General features: G+C 46.6%; 1 protein-coding gene across 1 annotated transcript in view; it reads right to left on the bottom strand.

Annotated features, from left to right (window-relative positions):
• Window positions 1-22,357, bottom strand: part of LOC138472281 (aflatoxin B1 aldehyde reductase member 4-like) — a 577,056-nt gene that overhangs the window by 194,612 nt on the left and 360,087 nt on the right. The window contains exon 5 of the mRNA XM_069610393.1: window positions 13,392-13,491. Within this exon, the coding sequence (XP_069466494.1) occupies window positions 13,392-13,491 (100 nt within the window). The remainder of the gene's footprint in view (window positions 1-13,391; window positions 13,492-22,357) is intronic.

Below are 22,357 nucleotides of genomic sequence, written 5' to 3'. Positions count from 1 at the left end.
TGAACGGCTTCAGCTCTCTCCATGGTTTCAACTTCCTTGATAACTGGAATCAATATCTTCTCGCAAATCATTTGGGCTGTGGGTTGACATTGTCAACATGAAGGGAATATTCCTGAGGTTCAATAGGAGTTCCTCAACCGCTCTCCTCTGGACAGGACGTTTACTCCGGCTCACACCCACCTTCAGAGAACACTTATGGGCCAACCCACAATTGAGAGCCAGTCTTCTATAGGTTCCTTCCAGTATCTCTATTTTCAACCATGGCCGAATCATGGCTTGCCCTCGCAGAGGGATGGTTACTTCTACACCCCCATATAAGTTGCAGCCTGCTGCTCCTAGTGTAAGTTAGGTGGCAAAATGGGCCGTAATTGTCACATAATTCTTAGCATTTTTAAAGGAAACGGTCAACATTTCTTTTGGTGTCTTAAGGACGACAGCATGTGTCATAGATGGCACAATAATCTCTCCAATTCGCAGCGATTCAAGGGTTTTTAAATCGAAATATCAATGGTCCATACATAGGGCCAACCCTCCCTCACTTGTCTCCAAGAAACTCCTTTGGAGCCCAGATGTCCTTAGCCCCACGGTAGTATATAGCTATTATTTCTCCCTCAATATGCTAATCCCTAATATGTCATGGTGTTAACCTAAAGGCACTTGGCGTTATCACACTAGAATCCCTGAAGGAACTTCATAACTTCCCTACTCCAACTGATGGTTAGTTACCTAGAGGAATTGGGAATAGTGCCTTGGAAATGTTATGCTTGACTCAGTCTTCTGATTCCAATTCCCACCCTTAGAATGTTACTACTTACTCATTGCTGGCACTACTCTCCCCTCTGTTCTAGTACTCCTTGCTAATCCTCCACTTCTTATATGCCTACTACTTCCTCCTACTCCTCGACTACACCCTCCTCCACTCTACTAAACCTGGCAAGCATTTCCTTTTATCGGGCATGCTATGAGACAATTGTGGACTGCATAGAAACAGACTGGCACTGGGTGATGGAGTGTAGGAGGTGTTAGGGCAGTTTTTCTAAAGTCCACTCAAAGGGACTTTATAAAAGAATACCTTGAGCAATAGAGAAATTCCATCTCTTGGTAGAAGGCTGTACCACCTGAGATTATATTTGGTAGCAATGACAGAGAAGCCACGCTCATTGTAGGAGGGAGAGAGGGCTGTAGGTGGGTACAAAAAACTTGTAGCATACATATGGTCCAAAGAAACACTTATACACTGATGTATTGTAAACAAAATGGTTTATTTTATATGTACATAGGTAAAGAGAATTCTTTAGAAAGGGGAGTACTATTATAAGCCATAAACAATTATAAAAACCAACACAATACTTATGGAATGTAAACCAAAGTATAAACCTTATTCAGAATAGCAGCATGATGTTAAAGGTGAGTAACACCTAGTGTTCACATTTAGAATGGCAGTATGCTATTTAATGGAGTAAGACCACATTCCAAGATCCCGAGAGCGTTGGCAGACTTAATCATCGTCGCCGCAGAGAAGATGACCTTTCTACCCATCGAGTCTAGCTTCTTCCCCCTCGTTGTCCGGAGGGGTGGAGGAGGAAGAAGTCACAGCTTCTTCTCCAGCCGGTGTTCCTCTTTGCCTCACGGCGCTGATATAAGAAGCCTTCCTTCTTCTCCTTCGGAGTAAGTTGAAACAGCTCCGAAGCTCGGGTGATCATAGCATGGAAAGACCCCATCTCGTCTGGCGGAGAGGCTCTGGGGGGAGGAGACGGGAGGTCCCCCATCCCGCCGTCATCATCATCCGTGCCAGTTGTCGCTGTGTCCGTATCCCTCGGAGAGAGGGGCAATGGAGAAGGGGGCAAAGGGTGTTGTGGAGGCATAGGATGCTGTCTCCTCTTCTTAGCCGGTGGTTCCCCTAGTGTCAATGGGGTGGCCGGGAATGGTGCCACAGGAGGAGCAGGCGCCGGGGCTGCCGGCATCCTCCCCTGTATTTCCGACACCAGGGTCTGGAGGGTGGAGACAATGTCCAGCGAGATGTCTCGAGGCAGTATCTGGGGTGTATGGATGGTAGACGCCAAGGCCTCGTCATCCTGGGCCCCTTGTTGTCACCTCGGTTGTTGGTGTCCCCATCGTCATCGTCGCCCCCATCGTGGAGTGAATCTCCGGCAGAACCCTCGTCGCCATCGCCCTCCTGGACGGTGTGGACAGAGAGGATCCCATCCTCATCAGCTGAAGAAATGTCTGTACCCTGCAGACCCTTGACGCCCCACCCCCTCTTTGGGTCCAGAGGGGCCCGTCCCGGACTGGGGGCCGGCATCCTTCTCTTCGCCAGCATCTTCTCAACAGGCATGTTCAAAGCCTCTCTCCTGGGAGGAAGAGACATCCTGGCCATCGCCGGGACACCCTGCGGGTCCGTCCCTACGGCCTATGAAAGCGACGCCACCACCACCTCGAGACAGTGCAACGGTTTTGCGTGATGCACCTGGGCCTTCACGGAGAGACTCGTCTCCTTGTCCAGTTCGCCCTTCACATTCCTGGCCGCGGCCTTCGGGGCCTTGTCCGAACCCTTGTCTCCTTTGACTTTCTGTCGTGGGTGGGTCAGAAACCACACTGCATTTTTTGAAGGTTAGTAGATTCGGCATGGCAAACCTGTCTGAAAGGAAGGTTATGTTATGGATAGGATGTTTACACCATGACCATCACACCGATTATTGTTCTTTTGTTATTTTTCATTATTTGTTTTTTTATGGTGTCTCAATCTTGGTAATCTCAACATGATTCATGGAACCTACATCACCAATATGAAAATGGGGTAATGTACTAACGCTATTGTGTTTTAATTTATTTCTTTTGACTTTTGATGATCTGGTCAATATATGTATGAATACATTGTGTGAATGTTTCATTGATGTTTTGGGAACTGATGATTTTTCCGTTTCATTTTGTGATGCAATGTTAATTATGCTATGATAGTTGAAATTTAATACCTTAGGAAAAGGTGTAATCACAGGCCCTGAGGAAGGGTTCATACCCGAAATGCATAGGCCATTTATGTGATGAATTCTGTCATGAAAATTTGATTTGAAGAAAAGGTATGAAGGTTGATGAATTAAAGAGCATTCGGAAAGAAAGACGCAATTCGAGAATATTCTTTACCATTATTTTTTAATTATACCACTGTATAGTGGATTAACGGTGTGCAGCCCACACCGCTGGCCACACGGCCAGGGTCTGTTTTTGTATCGGAAATCACACCCTGCCTGGCCTTATCCTTCTCCGGTTTCTCTCTCAACTTCCCCAGGGTAGTTATAATAGGATTCCGTCTCCTCTTCTTGGCCGGTGGTTCCCACGGTGTGAACGGGGCGGCCGGAACTGGTGCCACAGGAGGAAAGGGTGCCGGGGCCGCCGGGATCCTCCTCCGATTTCCTCTTGGACAAGGATCCGTAGTGACGGCTGGAGACCAATGCTGATAGAGAGGATGATTGCGCACTCACCGTCACGGGACCAGCGGCGACCCCGACGGAAGCGGAGTCGTAGTGCTTGGCCTTGTGTTGGGCCCCCATGGGAGGGGGGGAACTCAAAGGACTTAGAAGCCTATTCAGGTTTTCCAGATCCTGCAGTCATGCCGCCGGGTGGCACCTGGGATAGATCCCTCAACATGTGCTTTGAGAAGCCACGGCAAAAAGCACAATCCTCCTTCTTGTGTGTCGGGTGCAAGCAATACAGGCAATGGGAATGCGTATTGTCCATAAACACATTCTGCAAAACGCAGATGGAGCAGAGCTTGATGAAGGAACCGCCGTCCTTCTTCTCATCCGACATGATCCACACAGGTAGGCCTGAAGAATCTTCTGGAAGCCTCGAAGAAGAACACTGGATGAAAAATAGCCTTTGAGGGGCTGAAAGAAATCCAAAAAGTCAGATGGATGATCGATGGAGCACATTGGCTCGATTGACTGAAAAATAGAGTTTAACTCTCAAAAAAGCAGAAAACGCACCAAAAGCTCGAAGAGTAAAGCACACAGACTCCCAACACTTGAACATGCGGTAAAAATCTGAAGATGGCTGCCCGAGGAGGGGCTTAGGTGGAGGGCAGTCATTGGCTGGGGGATGACCCAGAGCTCAGTGATTGGTTTATAGGAGAAAGGCAGTTTAGAAACACAACTGAAACTGTTTTTTCTTTTACTGAGGATTTCAAGCCTGACGATGGGGAATATTCATGAGCATGTGAATCCATGCCAGACCCCATGCTGGAGAATATGTAGTTATACCAATGTTAATTTTCAAAATAGTGCAACACAATTCTAAGGTAAGCAAGATCTCCATACGAAAGGCACTAAGCAGGTCAAGATAAGCAAAACCTAATGTTCCACATTTAAAATAGCAGTATGCTATTCAAGGTGAGTAAAACCCTACTTGTACTACACTGTTCCACTTATTCAGTATCAGGAATAATGCAGTAATACCAACTCTTACCTTTTAGAATAGAGGACCACAATTCAAAGGTAAGTCGATAACTTTGTATACTTTTCAGAATGGCAGTAAGCACGTCACATGTAATACTTTGTAACTTATTCTATTCCAGAGATAATTAGTTACAGCCCTAACACATTCGCAAGTAAGTACTTTGCAACACTTGTTCTCTTTTCTAGTCAGCGCTCTTATACTTTAGAAGTCGTTCCCTATTCTAAGGCATGAGTGATCTCAGAGGCAGAAGAGTGACACTGGTGGTCCAGTGGCCAACAGTAGGCAGGTCAGGATAATGTACAGATGCAGGAAAGTCAGAGTTAGAGGATTTCTCGTCAAACAAGTACAGACTTTAGAGTTAGTAGAAAGTGTTTAGGGACTTAGTAGAAGGCTCCCTAGATGCAGTCCAGCGTTAGGCCTGGGCGAACAGTATGGGCATACGCGCAACTAAACGAGTCACCACCCTAGCCACACAGGAGCGACAAGACTTTAGTTAAGTATTACCATCCACCACAAAGCACCTCAGCAGTGAAGAAGGGCTTGCAGACGGACTCTTCACGATGCAGCAGCACAGAACCCAGTCTCTGGATTCTTGGTCGTGGTGACGAAAGAATGGACACAGAATGGAACCTTGCAGCAGCAGTCGACAGAAGCTCTCAAGAAATTATTCTTCGGCACTTCTCGCACCTGTGGATTTTGCACACTTTTCAAGGTAACAGATATGGAATGGTTGTGGTCTGATCGATTTTCCTCCTCATCTCGGTCCAACACTCTGGGGAGGGGACTTCAAGGAGTGGAATCTTGCTTCTGGAGGCCCAACAGGATTTGTGCACAGAAAGATGTTGCACAGCACTCAGCCTCGAGGTCCAAGGGGATTGGCAGTTTGCAGCCCAGGAAGGTCACGGCTCGTCGGGAGATTGACTCAAAATGTAGGTCTTCTTTTAAACGATTGGTCCCACCAGTCCAAGGGTTGGAGTTGTCTTTGGGACTCCCAGGTGGCATGGAAAAAAAGGGCTCAGCACAGGCAGCGGTTACATAGCCAGCATCTCCGGTCACTGGAATCAGTTACAGCCATCTGTCTGCTCTTCTTCCTCATATGATTCAGCTTCCAGATGCAGGCCATTTGTATAGGAACCCAGCCAATCAGCACACATGACTGGTTCCCAGTAGGAATGCCAGAAGACAAAGGGCTGCAGAGTTTCAGACTCCTCCCTCATTTCCTATCTTCCCAGACACTCTGGAACCTCGGCAGGCTACACAAAGGGTCCAGCCAAAGGCAATCACACCAGGACCTCCCACTCCCAGGACTGTCACCAGCCATGATAGGAAGCTTGTCATGTTATCAGAAATGCTACAGGCGCAGTGAGAAAGGGGATACTATGTATCTCCTTGGCACTCCGCATAAGGTGGGGTGTGCTGATCTTACTATGGGGATTGTGGAAAGGATAGAAAGTATCCTTCTACCCTTGGGAACAGTATTTCCCACAGGGAACCCAAAAGAAAAAAGGAGAGCCCAAGGGGCACCCTAACAACACTGCAAAGAAAGTGCTGTGTGCTGCAGTAGGAAAATGCAGGTGTCCAAAAAGTGATCGGAAAGTATATTCCAAAAATAAAGTATGGAGAATCATAAAAAGGACACCCATAAAAAGAGGAAAAGAAAGGGTCAGTGGGGAAAAAATATTCCCACTCACTCAGGAACATAGAAAAATTATCCAGAAGTCCAGAAAAATGTACTGAGGGTCTCCCAGGTGAGGGAGATCTAGCATAAAATTGAAAATCTACCCTAAAAGGAGGGGTGGAGAAATTGGGACCCGCTCAACTGACAAGGTCCACCTCAAGCGTAGAATTGGCTCTGGATTGCTCCCTAGTAGGCCTCCCACCCCTGCTGTGAGGGGTAACCATTGTGAACACTAATGACCTCCGAGGGAGCGGGGGGTGTGATTTGTACTGTACAATATTGCCATAAAGTCTCTTGGATGACTATGATCACAACGGGTGAATAAACCATGATATGGGAGGAGTCCGGGAACAGTATTATAAACTATCTATGCGCCCGAGATGTTTGTTATTTTTCTCTTTTATTAACAGAGTGACTAGGGATAGCCCCACCTATTTACTGTTGGTAACGCTTGCCAAGACAGCTTCTATGTTTATGTTTATGTTTATTATTTGATAATGCGCACAAAACCCAGGGGTAGCCGGGCGCAGCAGGTACAAGGTTACTTAAGCTTAGGTTGCATACAGAGTATATAAAAAACATAGCAATGCGGTACATACATGTCAAAGCAAGCAGTTGGAATGAAAAGCTAACATGCTACAGTATTGAGAGAAAGTACTACAAGGTAAAGGTGTGAGAGCAGAATCATCTTAGATTAGGTTGCAAGGGTATTGTGGCCGTTGGGAGCCATGAGAATTAGGTGTCGTTGGACCAGAGCCAGTTTTTTACCTTGCATCTGAAGTTAGAATAGGGTATGTTAGCTCTCAGTGCAATGGGCAATGCGTTCCAGGCCTGGGAAGCTCTGACAGGGAAGCTTGCTCCGCCCGCTTTAGATCGTCTGAATCTAGGAGTTTCGAGCAGGTCGTGGCTGGAAGCCCTAGTGTGGTGACTGGATGATTTTCTGGTCAGTCTGGCCGAGATGTAAGGGGGTGCTGTGTTGTTGAGCCCTTTGTGGGTGAGCGATAATGTCTTCAGCAGGACTCCATCGCTGATTTTAAGCCAGTGGTGGTCTTTCCTAATGTTAGAAATATGTGCCCTGCGTGGTATGTCAAGGGCTGCTCTAAGAGCATTATTTTGGAGGATTTGCAGTTTCTTTATAATGGATTTGTTGGCACCTGCATAGAGGGCATTGCAATAGTCCAATTTGGACATTACTAATGCTTTAGCTAGCATGATGCAGTTTGTTTTAGAAAAGTAAGGTCTACAGGTCCTGATTAATTTACAGGTGTACGCTGTAGATGATGCCAGGGTGTTAACCTGTTTTTTAAGAGATAAAGTGGAATCAAGGTAAAAGCCTAGGGTTTTTACCTCAGTAGCCACCTTGATAGTGTTACCATCTATATTGAAATTGCGATAGTTGGGACTCAATTTTTTTAGATTGGAGTCGGAACCCAAGATCAATATCTCAGTTTTGTCGTCATTTAGGCAGAGGCCATGGGAGGCCATCCAAGCTTGAATGAGGAGGTAAATTTTGTTTACTAGAGCGGTGTCTTCGACAAAGCTGCCTGATAGAGGTATGAGAATCTGCGTATCGTCCGCATAGTTGGTATAGGTTACACCTAGTTTGTCAAGTTTGTCGAAGAGAGGCTTAGTAAAGATGTTATACATTGTCGGGGAGACACATGAGCCTTGTGGGACACCACAAGTGATCTGGATTGGGTCCGCTGCCGCTACAGGGGAGAATACTCTCATCGTACGGTTAGCAAGGAAGGATTGTACCCATGCTATAGCTTCGCTTGAGAAATGAGCGGCGGACGCTAGGTGGTTGCATAATACTGCATGAACCACTAGGTCGAAGGCCGCTGATAGGTCAAGGAGGAGGAGCATAGCTGTGGTGCCATTATCCTTCAACTCGTTGATTTGTGTTTTGAGGTCAATGAGGGCCGTTTCAGTATCGTGCAGTGGTCTGAAGCCCGATTGCCGTGAACCTAATAGTTGGTGGTCTATCGATAATTTTAAGGAGAAATGGGACCGTAGAAATAGGCCTGTAGTTAGTAGGGATTGCTGGGTCGAGTGTTTTTTGAGTAGGGGCAGAACCCAGGATTCTTTGAGGTTAATGGGTACAGTACTCGTGTTAAAGGAGGCATTGATGAGTTTCGAGATGAAGGGTGCTAGATCTCTGGCTGCATCCTTGATGATTTGCGCAGGGCAGCTGTCACCTTGGCAGTTCGATGGTTTGAGGGATAGAATGACCTTTTCCGTTTCTAATATGGAAATATTGGTAAACTTGAAGGGTTTGCAGTTATTTTGGGTGGATGTGCTGGATATCTCCTTCAGTGGGGTGGTGTGAGTTCCACTAGGGGTCAGGGAGGCTTTTTTCTTAGCAATTTTAGATTGAAGGGTGGCGATTTTATTTGCTAGGGCATTTTGGATGCTGGTGCACCAAGATTTGTCCTTAGGGACATTGTCTGTAGGGGCAATGGGATTTCTCAATTCACGGAGAATGGTGAAGAGCTCTTTAGAATTTGAGTTAGCTTTACTGATTCTATCATTGAAAGAATCTTTTTTAGTTTGAATTATTTCCTTTTTGTATTTTTTGGCGAAGTTGGCAAGTGTGGTTTTATTGTCAATAGAAGGAGTATGCCTCCAAATAGCTTGGAGTTTGCGTTTTTTTGATGCCCATTTCTTTGAGATGGGGGGGTGAACCAGGAGTTGAGGTGAGTTTCACGTTTACTTTTATGGAGTTTGATACTAAAACTACTACTAAATATTACTAAAACGGACATGTGTTAGAGGACTGCCAAGCAGTGGTTTTGGAAGCGCTCAGGGGCACTGGGTGAAGGCCACCTGTACCTCCATTTTGGATTGTACTGGCCTTACCCTGTTTGGATAATAGGATGTTGTTCTCGACCGGATGTGTGACAGGGGGCATCGGCCCCACAGCCTTCACCTTAGGAGAACAACACTGGATATCGTGAGACTAGAGCAACTGACCCAAAGTAAAGAACCATGTGGTCCCTGGAGGATAGACGGAAACCAAAGACTGACTTTGTTTACAAAGTGGCACATTGTGCTGTAAGAGGGCAGGGATCCTTAAATGGATGTACTACAAATGTTAGCGGGCAAGACTATGAGGGAATATAAGGAGAGGGGAACTGGAGGCAGGTTGGGTTACTAGTTTCGGTAGTGGGGTGATAGGATGCTATCTGCTTTTGATGCTTGCAACCACCCAATAATCAGTCTTGCTTTGTCCATTTCCGATGCGACTCCCAAGTCTTTTGTCAGATTCTTACTTTCATACCGTCCCCTCTTGACAAGGGCAGTGTACTAGCTTTCTAACATACGGTTACTTACCAAGACAGACTTGGACCAACTTGTTAATGTTTCACCTTGGCAGTAGCCTTCTGGGGTCATAAAGGGCTACAAATGTAAAAGAGTTGCATTCCGATCCTAATGAAGCTCACTGGGGAAACCTAATCGGAAGCACCACAAAATAAATCAGCAAGAGGTTCAGGGGCTCAAAGGTAATCCCCCTTTTTTGCCTAACACCCAGACACTGAATGTGAAAAGTAGAACACACTTGGAGAAAACCCTATAAGCAACAATATAAAGGCAACAAGCATATCAAAGACAGATTTTATATGACAAGGTAGCAATACTGAAGCCCAACTAACTTAACTACACAGAGGGCATCAGGCTAGAAACCCACCCAGAGAAGAAAATATTCACAATGATCAACTAAATGAGAAACCATACATTATTCAACCAATCACCCACAGACTTCCAGGAGTTGTGCAAGGATATCAACAGGCACTTCTAAGATAAAGTGAAAAATATCCAGCAAGCCATACATGCAGTATGGACAGGTGAAATTTATAAAATATTTTCCAACGACAGCCCAATTACAACATGAACACTTGGCCAAATTGACCCAATCATGGATGTGGATTTAAAAAACTGGTAAAAGAAAAAAAAAAGCAGGTTCCACTAATGATGGCTACCTGCTGAATATCAACAAGGATTGTCGCCAAAGGAGGCCTGGTGCACTATTTTTGCAAACCGATGAAAACTTTATGCATTTTACCAAAATCAACGTACACTTTTGTCTATGAGGTGTCACAGATGGCCTAATTCAAAGGTTTTTATTTTCAATTCAGCAAAGGGCTTAATGGCCGTACCGCTATCTCTAACCCACGAAGGGGAAGTCCCACCCTAACCCATGCATCCCAGGAACCCGGACTGGTGCTAGAGATCAGTAATCCCTACCATGTACAAGCCGTCTGCTTTCAGGTGATGGCCTAAAGGCAAATACTTAATCTAACCACGCTTCCCCAGAGCGCAATCCAGAGGTCCTAATCAACAACCTCCACAACGGATGTATTTATGGTTTGTGACCGCCATACACCCATATCTTCACCCTCTCTGGTTCGTAAGCACTTTGACATTCCTGTCCCTAAATTTCACTACCACTCTCCGTTATCTCCTCCTACTCCCCTCTTATTCTCCTCCCAAACCTCCACCCACCACACACCCACCCACCCACCCATCCATCCACCCACCCACCCACCTCCTTTCTGCCCACCTTCTCTCATCTCACTCCCTTTCCTGTCCTATCCCTCTGAGGGTCCTCTCTCCCACTCACTCCTTACTACTTAGTTCTACCTTCTGAACTTACTCGCCACTACTCTGCCCTCTCCAAAACGCTACTTCCCTCAGCGAGCCACACCATTACTACTTCTCCTGCACCCGCCATCAAATATCCTCACTTTTATTCTGAATCACCTTATCACTCCCCACTCTCACCCAACACTCCACTTACACACATGCCTATCATGTCTAGTATCAGTTCCTCTCACCAACCAATATCTTACTTTGCACACAGCCTCCATGCTCCTCTGCACCGTCCTTTCTCCACCTGGACTCTTGGCCTGCCTCCACCACCTCTCAGCGGAACTACCCATAACTTCCTGCCTCCTAGTTCTCCTTTGATCCTGCTCCTTTCCACACCATTGGCAATCCTTCCGCACTGGTTCCCCGTACCATTTTTCACTGCTCTCTAAGGAGGTGGTACAATCATCATATAAGCCCTGTCCCTTTGTTGTACACTGGTCTGTCAGGGTTTTGCAAGGGTAGCACGAACTGGTGAGTCATGCGGTTCAAGTTACAGTCCATCTGAGTGCCTTCCAGGCCCTTCAGCCAGTTAGTGTGGCTGGGATATGTTCTGTTGCTGTGTCATAGGGGAGCGTAATGTCTTTGGAGGGTTCTGTCTATGCGTAATTCATGGCTGCAAACTGGCTATGAACCGTGCAGCAGGATATCGAGGAACTTCAGTTCAGATGGCTGCTGGATTTTCAATTCCCCCCGCTTCCCTACCCCAAGTATGCTGGGATACATAGTTGCCTGGAAGAAATAGAGAAAAACTGGCCAGCATCATGCAAGACAGTATAGGGTGATTGATAGTGGCACAGTACTGGCACTATCATAAGGGACAGGGATTGGGGTCCTGCCAACCACCACCATCTTCATCTGGAGTAAGACTTGCTCTGGGTTCCACCCTGATAGGCCTACCAACCACCCCAGGCTGAGAGTGGTCTCCATCAACTCTTGACAGGATCAGTTTACGGACATCACACTCGTCTCTATCCAGAACGCAAAAAAGCTCCTATTGTGTGAATGCCATCCATTTTTGTGTGAGGGTTGCAAGACGAAAGGTGGAGTTTAGCTCTGTCAATCCCGGCAGACTGGTCACCAAAACGTTGAAAGGTGCAGAGATAGTGATTGGAAGGATGTGGTCCTCTATGTGCATATCTCAGTGGGAACCCTGAGCCCTTCAGAACCTACCTGGAACCACTTCCAAAGAGCTGAAAATGAATATACTGTGCTAAAAAACTATGATGGGAGGATGCACTGCTTACTTCAAATGTTCCTTAAGGTAAAGCTCTACTTCGTACAGTCCTAGGGAATGTGTCAGGCTATTTCTCCCTCTGATACAGGAAGAACAGCTGGACAAAGCAGCACCGCAGCAGTTTGTGCTCCCTGTTAATAGTCTGGCCAATTTTCTTTAACTGGATCAGAAGTGGTGCCCCTGCTACCTCAACTACAACCCAAAAGGTGTTCTCTGTTGTCCAACTGTGCCTGCCCCATCGTGGGGCTCACGTGGATGACATCTGCAACTGTCCTCTGTTGTGGGACCCTCTTGTCCAGTCCAGCCGTCCTTTGTCTCAATATGAGCATCAATGTCGTGTCCTAAAGGAACAGGATAGTGTGATCTTGCTGCTGCTGTTGCCATGTCAAAAACCAGTATGAGGGTCTCCTTTCGTGGGTCTGCTGTCACCTGCATAGCTGGAACCATCCTCCTGTTCATATGGGCTTTGTATGGAAGCTCTTGGATAAGGAACCAGAATGGCATCCACAGAAAACCAAACAGTCAAACTGACCTCTTCACTCTTGAACCATAGACAATTTCTATGGAACGCAGCATCCTCTTCCACATATTAGGGCTTAATCGGCCTTTAGTCCACTGCTGGCCATTATCTTCAGTAGCTCGAGGCTCCAGGTCAGGCCCACCTTCACGTGTATTGACAATGATTGCTTCTGTCCTGGAGGCTCAAGTGTGCAACCATCTGTCTCCAGGGATCTGGTTGTCGAACCAGAGTCTGGAACTCTCTGGGGGCATCCTCCATCCATACCAGCCCGGACGTTGACTCTTCTGCAGACTATATTTTAATACATACTGTACAGACATTTGTTTACTGTGTGCTTACGTGTTAACAAAATGTATGCTATGGCCAAACCAACGCAAATACCATACTTCCCATAGAAAACAGCGAACATCTGACACATAGGAGCCTGCCCTCATTCCAGCTGCATAGCCACACATATAGCATTGGATCATTTGTACCAGCAAAACAAGACTGCCTGTTCTGAGGAGCATACTATAATTTGTATATATTAGTTTGTGCAAAGGCATATGTCTACAAGAAAACTGTTTCTAATTTAAATTCCATTTTGTCCTCACATACAAATACTCCATTGGTAATGAGAATTACCTTTTAAATCCTTACACAATTCATTTTATGCCAAATTCCTTTAAAAATTAAAGAGTTAAATATTCAAATTCCAAAATCTTATGTGGACTTTCGGTACAAAGACATCAATAGTTAAGCCATCGAGGACTGGTATAATACATGCAGCATTACTAATCATGATTGCCTCGTGTCCCTTTATACACTGATCTACAAAAACTTTACTAACTGTAGTCGGGACAGGAAAGTCATCTCACCTGTTCCGATATACTTCAGCCCATGTGTTGCCAAAGAACCTGCCGGTCGGCTGACTCTTCTCCTTATCCTCATACCTGTATTTTCCAGTGAGTAGCCCACCTAGAAGCAAGCAAGATTTTATCATCAGACCGTTGAGCATAAGTCAGAAACAGCTAGCAAAGAACAGTATTAATAATTTGGAAAAACTACGAGTAGAAAATGTGAGATGCAGCTAAAACATGAGCAGACATGAACATTGACAGGGCCAGATTCTGTACCTGTCAAGGTGTCGATAGAACCCCTCTCACGATGGGGTGGAAGGCCTACCATGGTTGATGTTAGAGTCTGTCATACCTGAGAGACAGGGTGTGAGTTAGGAGGGCCAAAGTCCATATTACTTCCCTGTTCATGTGTGCTTGACAAAGTACCACTGTCTATCACCCCATGTCTGCACATCACCTTTCTGGTCTCAGTCTTTCCTTTTGTCTTTTAGGATCTCCCACACCTGCAACCTTAATTGGACAGCCAGTGAGTAAGCATAGAGACCAATCCGAGTGCAAGAGTCCGTCTAACTGCGTAGCAGCTGAACAAAGCAAGCCGCTATGCACCCTGCCTCAAATGGGACATCAAAACAAGTCAGAGAGCCTAGCGCTCCAGCCAAATTCACCCACCCTGAGACATTGACCTGCACAACAAAATAGCAGCATGAGCCAGGGCCTGACCCACACAAATACATTATGCTCACCTGCAGGGGAAATTCAGAGTGGCACCCTCACCCATCTGGCATCCTTAATCAGCTGGGTAGACACTCACAAGAACTTGGATATGGACTGTTGGAACCCACCATTGCAGGAGACCGACAGTCCCACGGATGAGTAAGGGGCTAGGCTTACGACCACTTCTAAATGTTTGCATGATTGTAACATCTGCACGGAGAAGAGGGCAGTCAGCGGTTGGCCCGGGGTCCCAGCAGAGGGATTGAGTCAATGGAGAGGGAAGGGAGATGGGAAGATGTGGGTTGTCCGGGGGATGTCAAACGAGGAGAAGGAGGACCAAGAGACCAGGTGGAGAAGTAACCCGCAATGGGGAGTGTGGAGGAGAATTGCTCAAAGAGTGTGAAAGGTGAAGTATTGGTTGATGGAAGAGAGTGGTTATTTAGTTTGAGTGTGTGTGAAAGGTGTGTGAGTGAGACTGATAGAGGGAGAGTTTGGAGGGAATGATATGGTGACTGGTGTAAAGGCATCAAGAAGAAGACACAGACAACTGTATCAGATTTTGGATGTAAACTTGTATTAACTAAAAGAAAGAGGTTGGAAAAACGGTTTATAGTCATAATGTCGAAAAAAAATGTCGAAAACAATAATGTCGACATCCTATACATATAATGTAAAGTCATTTTTTAGAGAAAAAAACTGTCGACAAAAAAATGTCAATTAGAACTATCAACACCTCACCCAACACCCCCCTGCCACCCCCCCCCACACACCCCCCCCCACACACCCCCACCACCCTCTCACCCCTCATACTCAACACATTCTAATTATATATTTATTTATTTTTTCAATAAATAATTAAACAAAAAGAGTATCATTTACTATGGGGGGGTCCCCCCCAACCCTCCCTCACCCAACACCCCCTGCCACCCCCCCACACCCCCTCACCACCCTCTCACCCCTCATACTCAACACATTCTAATTATATATTTATTTATTTATTTTTTCAATACATACATAAACAAAAAGAGTATCATTTACTATGGGGGGGTCCCCCCAACCCAACACCCCCCTGCCACCTCCCCACACCCCCCCCACCACCCTCTCACCCCTCATTCTCAACACATAGTAATTATATATTTATTTATTTATTTATTCAATAATTAAATAAATAAAAAGAGTATCATTTACTATGGGGGTGTCCCCCCCAACCCCCCTCACCCAACCCCCCCTGCTACCCCCAAACCCCCCACCACCCTCTCACCCCTCATACTCAACACGTTTTAGTTATATATTCATTCATCTATTTATACAATAAATAGAAAATTTCGAAAAAATATCGAAAAAATGTCGACATTATTGTTTGTCGACATTATTTTTTTCGACATTTATTTTTCGAAATTTTGACTGTCGACATTTTTACTGTCGACATTATGACTGCCCACCGGAAAAACGCCTAACTTGCCCTATACTAAGGTGGCATTTCCCTAACTGAATAAAAATAAATATAGTATGTGTCAGGATGTCCAAAGCAAATGTCTGTCTGTGTCCAAAACCTATACTTGCCCTCACATCTAACTGTATACAATGTGTAGGTATGTCAGCATCAAATAAGTAGTGTTCAAATAAACGTTGAGAGTTCAGCTCTATGATGAAAAGAGGATTTCCTTTCCCCAAGGTTCAAACAGCACAATTTACAACAGAGGGGTACCCTCTTCCCCAAGCTTTCAGCTCTGCCAATGTTCTCTCTTATGATATTCAACGTTCCAAAATAATACAGTTCCTTGGGACACTTTCCAGCTCGTTGCGTCTGATTACTTTTCACAAGTTTAGAAAGTTCAAGTCTCAATTTCAATTCACTTACAGTTTTCTTTATTCAATTAGCAAGTGGCTTTTTTGTAGGTAGGTGTATTCGGGCTAGGTGCAATTGTTGTAGGACAAGGTGTCATGATTCCTGCCCCTCATGTCCCCAGCCCTCCAAGATGTCAGGCTGGAGCCAGGCCACAATCACCTACATGGCCCTCAAGGGCCTCTCCATCCCTCCAAAGACCCACTTGGAGTCAGACTTGGTGCTTGTGGCACAAGGCACTCACTCCCATAGGATAACATTGGACTTGTAGTGCATTGATGGGGACAAGATGGATACCCCCACATATTTCGGTTCCCAGAAATGCATGTGCGGTCTAGTCTTTTGGGTGTGGTTCAGCCCAGAGACACCTGGGATACCCAGAGACTATTTAAGTCACACCCAGGCTGAGAAACATGCTTTGCGTTTTCTGCACCTGCAGCGTGACACTCGACGTGTTCGGATCGGTCTCCAGTAGGCCTGCATCTTTCTTCTGCGCTCAGCTCCTGCAAGAACAAGTTAGGAACAGCCTTACCTTGCGGCGCTTCTGCCCATCATTCATCGCTCCTTCTGTTCTGCAGGCATCTTCGGCTGTGTCATTCCCACCCCGGCACGCCGCTTCCTAAGGAAAAGGGAAAAGAACAGAAAGAAGGCATTAGTAAGCATTCTGCAAATCTTTGCTTATTTTTAAATACTGTACGAGCTTCAAACGCTTACCTGAATCCCAGCCGCTCTAGGGGAACTCTGTCTCCGGAACTTCTCATCCATCTGCAAGAGGGAAAAGACACTCCAGATTAGCGTGGAAACATCTAGAGGAGCCGCATACCGCGCTTACCCACCGCATTTGTTCTCCATAACCGGCATCCACGCTGAAACCGTCGCGGCACCTAAAAGACATAGAAAAACAACTCAGTTCAATGCAAATACGAAAGGGGTGCATCGCGCATCGCACTCTCACTCACCTTCAGCGCTACTCATCTCAGCAGCACGCCGCCATCCCCAGATGCCGGCCATCATCTAAGGAAGGAAAGGAACGAAGTTAGAGAACTGTTCAAAAGACTCATACTTACCTGTTGGACTTTTGCCAGTGGAGTAACTAGGCAGCAACGAGCCCGCATCAACCAACGCGCCCCTGCGCTAAAAGCAGGACGGAGAGCACACTATCCAAGAAAACAAGGCCCAGTCTTCAGTCGAATAGCCTCCAGGGAAGGGTTTGAGGTCGTAAGAGGTCAGAACAGGCTGAGTGACGTCCCCGTGTATATCAGGTGAGCATTACACAAGGTCCACCCATTACAGGTCACGCAATCGACAACCCTTAGTATCTGCTTCATAAGTATTTTGCCATCATCTCAGTTTCACAATAAGACTTGACCTGTACTTCTTTCAAGTGCCCTCGAAGCTTTCTTGTTACTTCTTTTATCACCATTCACTTGTTAAAAAGCTTCCACTTGCAATAACCAACACAGGCTTCCCAGTACACTATCCTGCTAGGAAACGTATTCACTGTTTCATGCATTCTGCTCAAAACCTCCAACGCACTTTTTGCCATGTTTCGCTTGCATGAAGGATTTCTGCTTTCAACCATTATTATTATTATTATTATTATTATTATTATTGAATTGCTGGTTTGCCTCTTGAAAACTGCTCATCTCAAACCTTCACTTATGCTTGTTTATTTGGCTCTCTGTAATAGCACTGCTTTTCATGTCCATTCATAACCATTTACTGGTTTTATCACAGTTCATTACTTCGGTGTTGAACTTATTCTGTATTTTCATCAAATTGACTTATTTCAGGTAATTCACATAAAGAAGGTTTTTCTTTTATACGCTGGACTCCCAGTGCTTCTGGGCAGACTCACAGGTGTTGCTTGGCGTGTCCGACACCGAGTGTGAGACTAAAAGCACTTGTATCTCTGGGAATCATTCTTCGTTCATCGGTGGCTTCGTGGACAGCTACTCTCTCGCCTCCCGGTCTGCCCGATGCACCTCTCTACCCCCCCTAACTCTGGCAGTTCCGTCTCTGCTGTGGGTCGTTTGGCAGTGCTTCTCCTGCAGTAAACCAGCCTCTGCCGCTGCTTCTCCGGTTCAGAGGGAAGCTGCAGCTTTCATCTGCAGAGATTTCTTGAGTCGGCCTGCTTTCCACCTGGTTTACTGCTGCGCTTGCTCGACATCCCCCTTTGGGCTTCTGAGGCTTTATCTCCCACACAACTGCTTTCTGGCTTCGGTCCCTCTCGTTCAGGTTCCTTCCGTTCAGGTTGCTGCACTGGCCTTTAAATATCCCGATTTGGCAACTAGACGGCGCAGAGCAAGGTGTGCTGTCAGTTTTGTCAGTCTTTGTTGCATCCTCCTCGTCCCAGTACCAAAGTGGTGTTTGTGTGTGTGAGAATTAATAAAGAGTTGACATATAGCTGTGGTGAGTCCCTTCCTCGTCCCAATAACTGACTGGGAAGTACTTGGTACAAAATAGGGAAGGGACTGGTAATAACCTACAAAGGCCTGGGGGATAATAGGTTCATCAGAAAAGGGAAATGGGGGGTGCCTCATCTCCACTCCCCAAGTCTCCTCCACCCAGGGGATCCTCCCTCACATATCCACCCCCAGGGTCAGAATATGATAGCGATAGCCTTTCCCTGCCCCCTAGGTGGAGGATATTTTGGGTTAAGAAGTGAGGACGCCCTCAGATTCCACACAGTGGGTATGAGAAGAAAGATTGATTATGGTAGAAGTGAGAGTAGTAGTAAGGGGAGTAGCATTACTCAGAACAGAAGAGTATGTGATGATTCCAGTGGAGTCATCACAGATTACCCAGCAGTGGCCTCGTCCCATGTGGCCAGGAGATGGCAGCCGCTACCTTATCCTGACCCTGGAGGTGCCTATGTGAGGGCGGATCACATGATATGATATGGCATTTATAATGCACCTATACACAAGTGTTTCAAGGTGTGACGAGGCAAGGGAGGGGGAACAGAGAGGAGACAACGATCCTACAAGGCCAGGAGTCATTCAGATCATGCAAGTGCATGGGAAGAGGACAGTGCAGTACATGGGATAATAGAATAAATAAACAATAAGTAAAAAGTGTGGCTAGCTGGTGGCAAGTGCTAGGGTAAATGCAGACATCAGGTGTCAAGTGCTGGTAGTGGGACTGAAGGGATACAGAAAAAAAAACAGTCCCCCAGTGCAGGGGTTGCCAGGAGGCAGTGCAGGGGTGCGACTGGTGGGGGAGGGGACCTAGGCCCGAGATCAGAGGGTGGCCAGGTAACCAGTGCAGTTTCAGTTTTAGCCAGGAAATTCAGCAGGGGAGAGGAGGAGAGAAAGCAGAAGCAAAGAAAGGTTTTGAGATGCTTCCGAACCAGAGACGGTTCTCCTCACGTTTCAGGGAGGCAGGAAGGTTGTCCCAGAGGGAGGCCCCAGCCGAAGAAAGATCTACCCCCAACTCGTTGCTTGGAGAAGCGTCTGACCCTGAAGGAGTTGGAGGCGGATGAGCGAAGAGTTCGAGAAGGAAGATATTTAGGAAGTGAGAGTTGAAGGTATTGAGGCCCCATGCCCCAGAAGGCCTTGTGTTGAACTTAATCCTCACAGCCACTGGGAGCCAGTGCAGAGATTTCAGTCCTGGAGAGATACGATCCCTGGACTTGAGGCAAGGACAAATCTCGCAGTCCTGTTCTGGATGAGTTGCAGAGGGCGGAGAGTAGAAGCAGGTAGATTTGGAAAGAGGCTGTTGCCTCTGGGAGGAGACAACTACCAGGGAGATCTCATGACTTCATTGGACGAAGCAGTATGCCCCCTTTTCCATGAGAAAGACCCTCTAATCCCAAAGCCCTTGATGGTCTATTGTCATGCGTTTGTTCCCTCTGGTAAAGAAAATAGAGAATTTCATTCTCAATGCTCTTTAGGTCAAACACCCACCTATTGCCTAAAGATTCAACAAGACCCTTTTTGCTTTTGGTACACATTTTTTGTAAAACTGTTATTTCATGTAAAACAACTGGGAAAGTAACTGTTCAATGTAAAACCACTGAGAAAAACTATCCGAAGACTAAGTCCCATGACAACTATGGACTCCAATTCCCATAACCACTTAAGTACTGAGACGAGGAAGAATGAGTTGATACAAGGTAACAGAAGCCTAAAACCTAATGTGCAGACTAGTTTTACCAAACCACCTGTGCGCAGGACATTTAAACATGAAGGGTGGCAGTGCAGGAGAAGACGGCTCCTAAACAGAGGCTCATGAATGCTAGAGACACAAATCGGTGTGGCGTAGCAGTGCAGTTCGCTGTGACAGACAGAGCGAGACAGGGCGCAAGCAGGATAATCTGTGGAGACTCTGGAGCTGTAGAGAGTTCTTGGGCCCTGCAAAGACAGTGTTCTCCTTACTGGGTGCTGAAGGGAAGCAGGCATCTGACAGCAGAGCCACAAAAGAAGACGGAAAGACATCTGCACCATCCAGAGTGGGAAGTGGGCAAAAAAGCCACGCTCCAGAATCGCGAACAACACCGGAGATGCTGCAGAGGCAGGTGAGTCAACCCAGAGCAAGTGGGGACCCTGGGGAATGCCGACCACTGCGCCAATGTTATGTTGAAGGTTATGAGAATGCTAATATCAGAACTAGAAGAAGAATATTTGAATGCAGAAAAGAGTCCTGGCAGGGGAGTACACAAGGCGATTTGCAAAGATACAAAACTTATTTTAAAAGAAAGACTGCTACAGACCTTGTTGCCTAACAGGAATCTTGTGAATATTGCCTAACAGGAATATTGTGAAAAAATGAGTGACACAAAGGAACTGTTAGTAAACAGACTTTGGGCCTCATTAGAAGTATGCCAGTCCGGAAATAGCATTGCCGGTCGCTCCATACCGGCTCCTTTTTCCGGACCGGCATAGTCTGAGTTGCGATGCCGGTAACACCAGCACTGCAAGTGACCCACCGTATCCGGCCACACCATTACCTTTCAACCTGAGCCAAAGCCAGATCCACACCCATTGCCGGCTAGACAGGGACACCATCACTTCAAGAGTGGGCCTGATCCATGATGAACTGGTCAGCCTGATAAATATCCTCACAGCCATCCCCACTTTGCTCAAGGTAATGTCTGTGCTACACCTCTTAGCCACAGGCACATACAAACACACTGGGTGAGCTGCACGAGACATCGCAACCCTGCTTTTTTCGTGTGCTGCTCTTGGTCATTGATGCACTCCTGCATGACATTGGATACTACATCAGCCTTCACAGGACTGCTGACCAGGTCAATGGCACAAAAATAGCCTTCCATGCCCTTGCAGACATGCCAAACGTGATTGGTGCTTTGGACTGCACACATGTGGAGCTGGTGGCCAGGCATACTGCGGAGGCAGTCTACCAGAACAGAAAACGGTATCACTCACTGGACGTGCAGATGGTGTGTGATGCCCGCCAACTCATCATCCATTGCTGTGCCACATTTCCCAGTTCAACCCATGACTCCATGGTGCTGTGCGACTCCACACTGCCTGGGTACATGGCCCGTCACAGTGGACAGCGTGGCTGCTGGGTGAGTTCAACTACAAGTGCATGTGCACTGTTGAATTGGGGGTAGGGGTGGGCAGAAAACACAGTAGCCCACCTGGCTGCTGGGTGTGAGTCTAACTACTAGGGCATGTGCACTGTTCAATCATGGGCATATGTAACACCGATCAGCAGTGGCTGTGCGCAGTGTATGTATCAATTAATTTGCTGTTCAACTATTATACGCTCATACAATTAGCAAAACACCCTGAAAGCGTCCAGAGGCCAGACAGGATGGGTAAAGGGGAAGGTAGACCTTGAATAATAGCAAGGATAAATAATTGCTACAATAGTACACGTAATGATAAAAAAGGTAAGGGGAGACAAACCTACTTTGGAGTTGTGAGTGCATTCAACCTGCAAGTGTAGAGAGGGAAATCAAGGTGCAACACAGTAATAGCATGCCTGAGTGCAAGGACTTGACAGGTGTGGCTCAATGGGCATCCTCATTGCCAGATGATGTGCCTGAGGGAGTCAGAAAGGAGGGTTGTCAGTGATGAGTGTGGATTGATGAGGCAGAGATTAATGTTTTGGCTTTTTAATGACAGTGCTGTGTTAGGAACATGGCGGGGGACATGGCATGGTGCCAACATGCTTGTGTCATGCATACTGTGCGTGTGGATGTGTGATGTACGTACATGGTGTGCGGTGTGCTGGAGATACTGTTGTGGTGTACTGGCAATTGCTGGCTAGTGTGTTAGGGGTGTGGCACACACACTGTGTGATATCGTGTTGGGGAGGGATGTGTCATGGATGGGGTCGCCATGTGCCTGCTGCCTGTAGCACTTAGAGGGATAGGTGGCAATTTGTGCTCATGAGTCGGGCTAACTGGGACGAGGGAGTCACATGTTTCCTTGGGGTGTGATGCTCGCAA

Source organism: Ambystoma mexicanum, chromosome 8 (assembly GCF_040938575.1).
Source record: "Ambystoma mexicanum isolate Mex_15411 chromosome 8, UKY_AmexF1_1, whole genome shotgun sequence".
Lineage (NCBI taxonomy): Eukaryota > Metazoa > Chordata > Amphibia > Caudata > Ambystomatidae > Ambystoma > Ambystoma mexicanum.
This window is presented reverse-complemented; position numbering and strand designations above follow the sequence as displayed.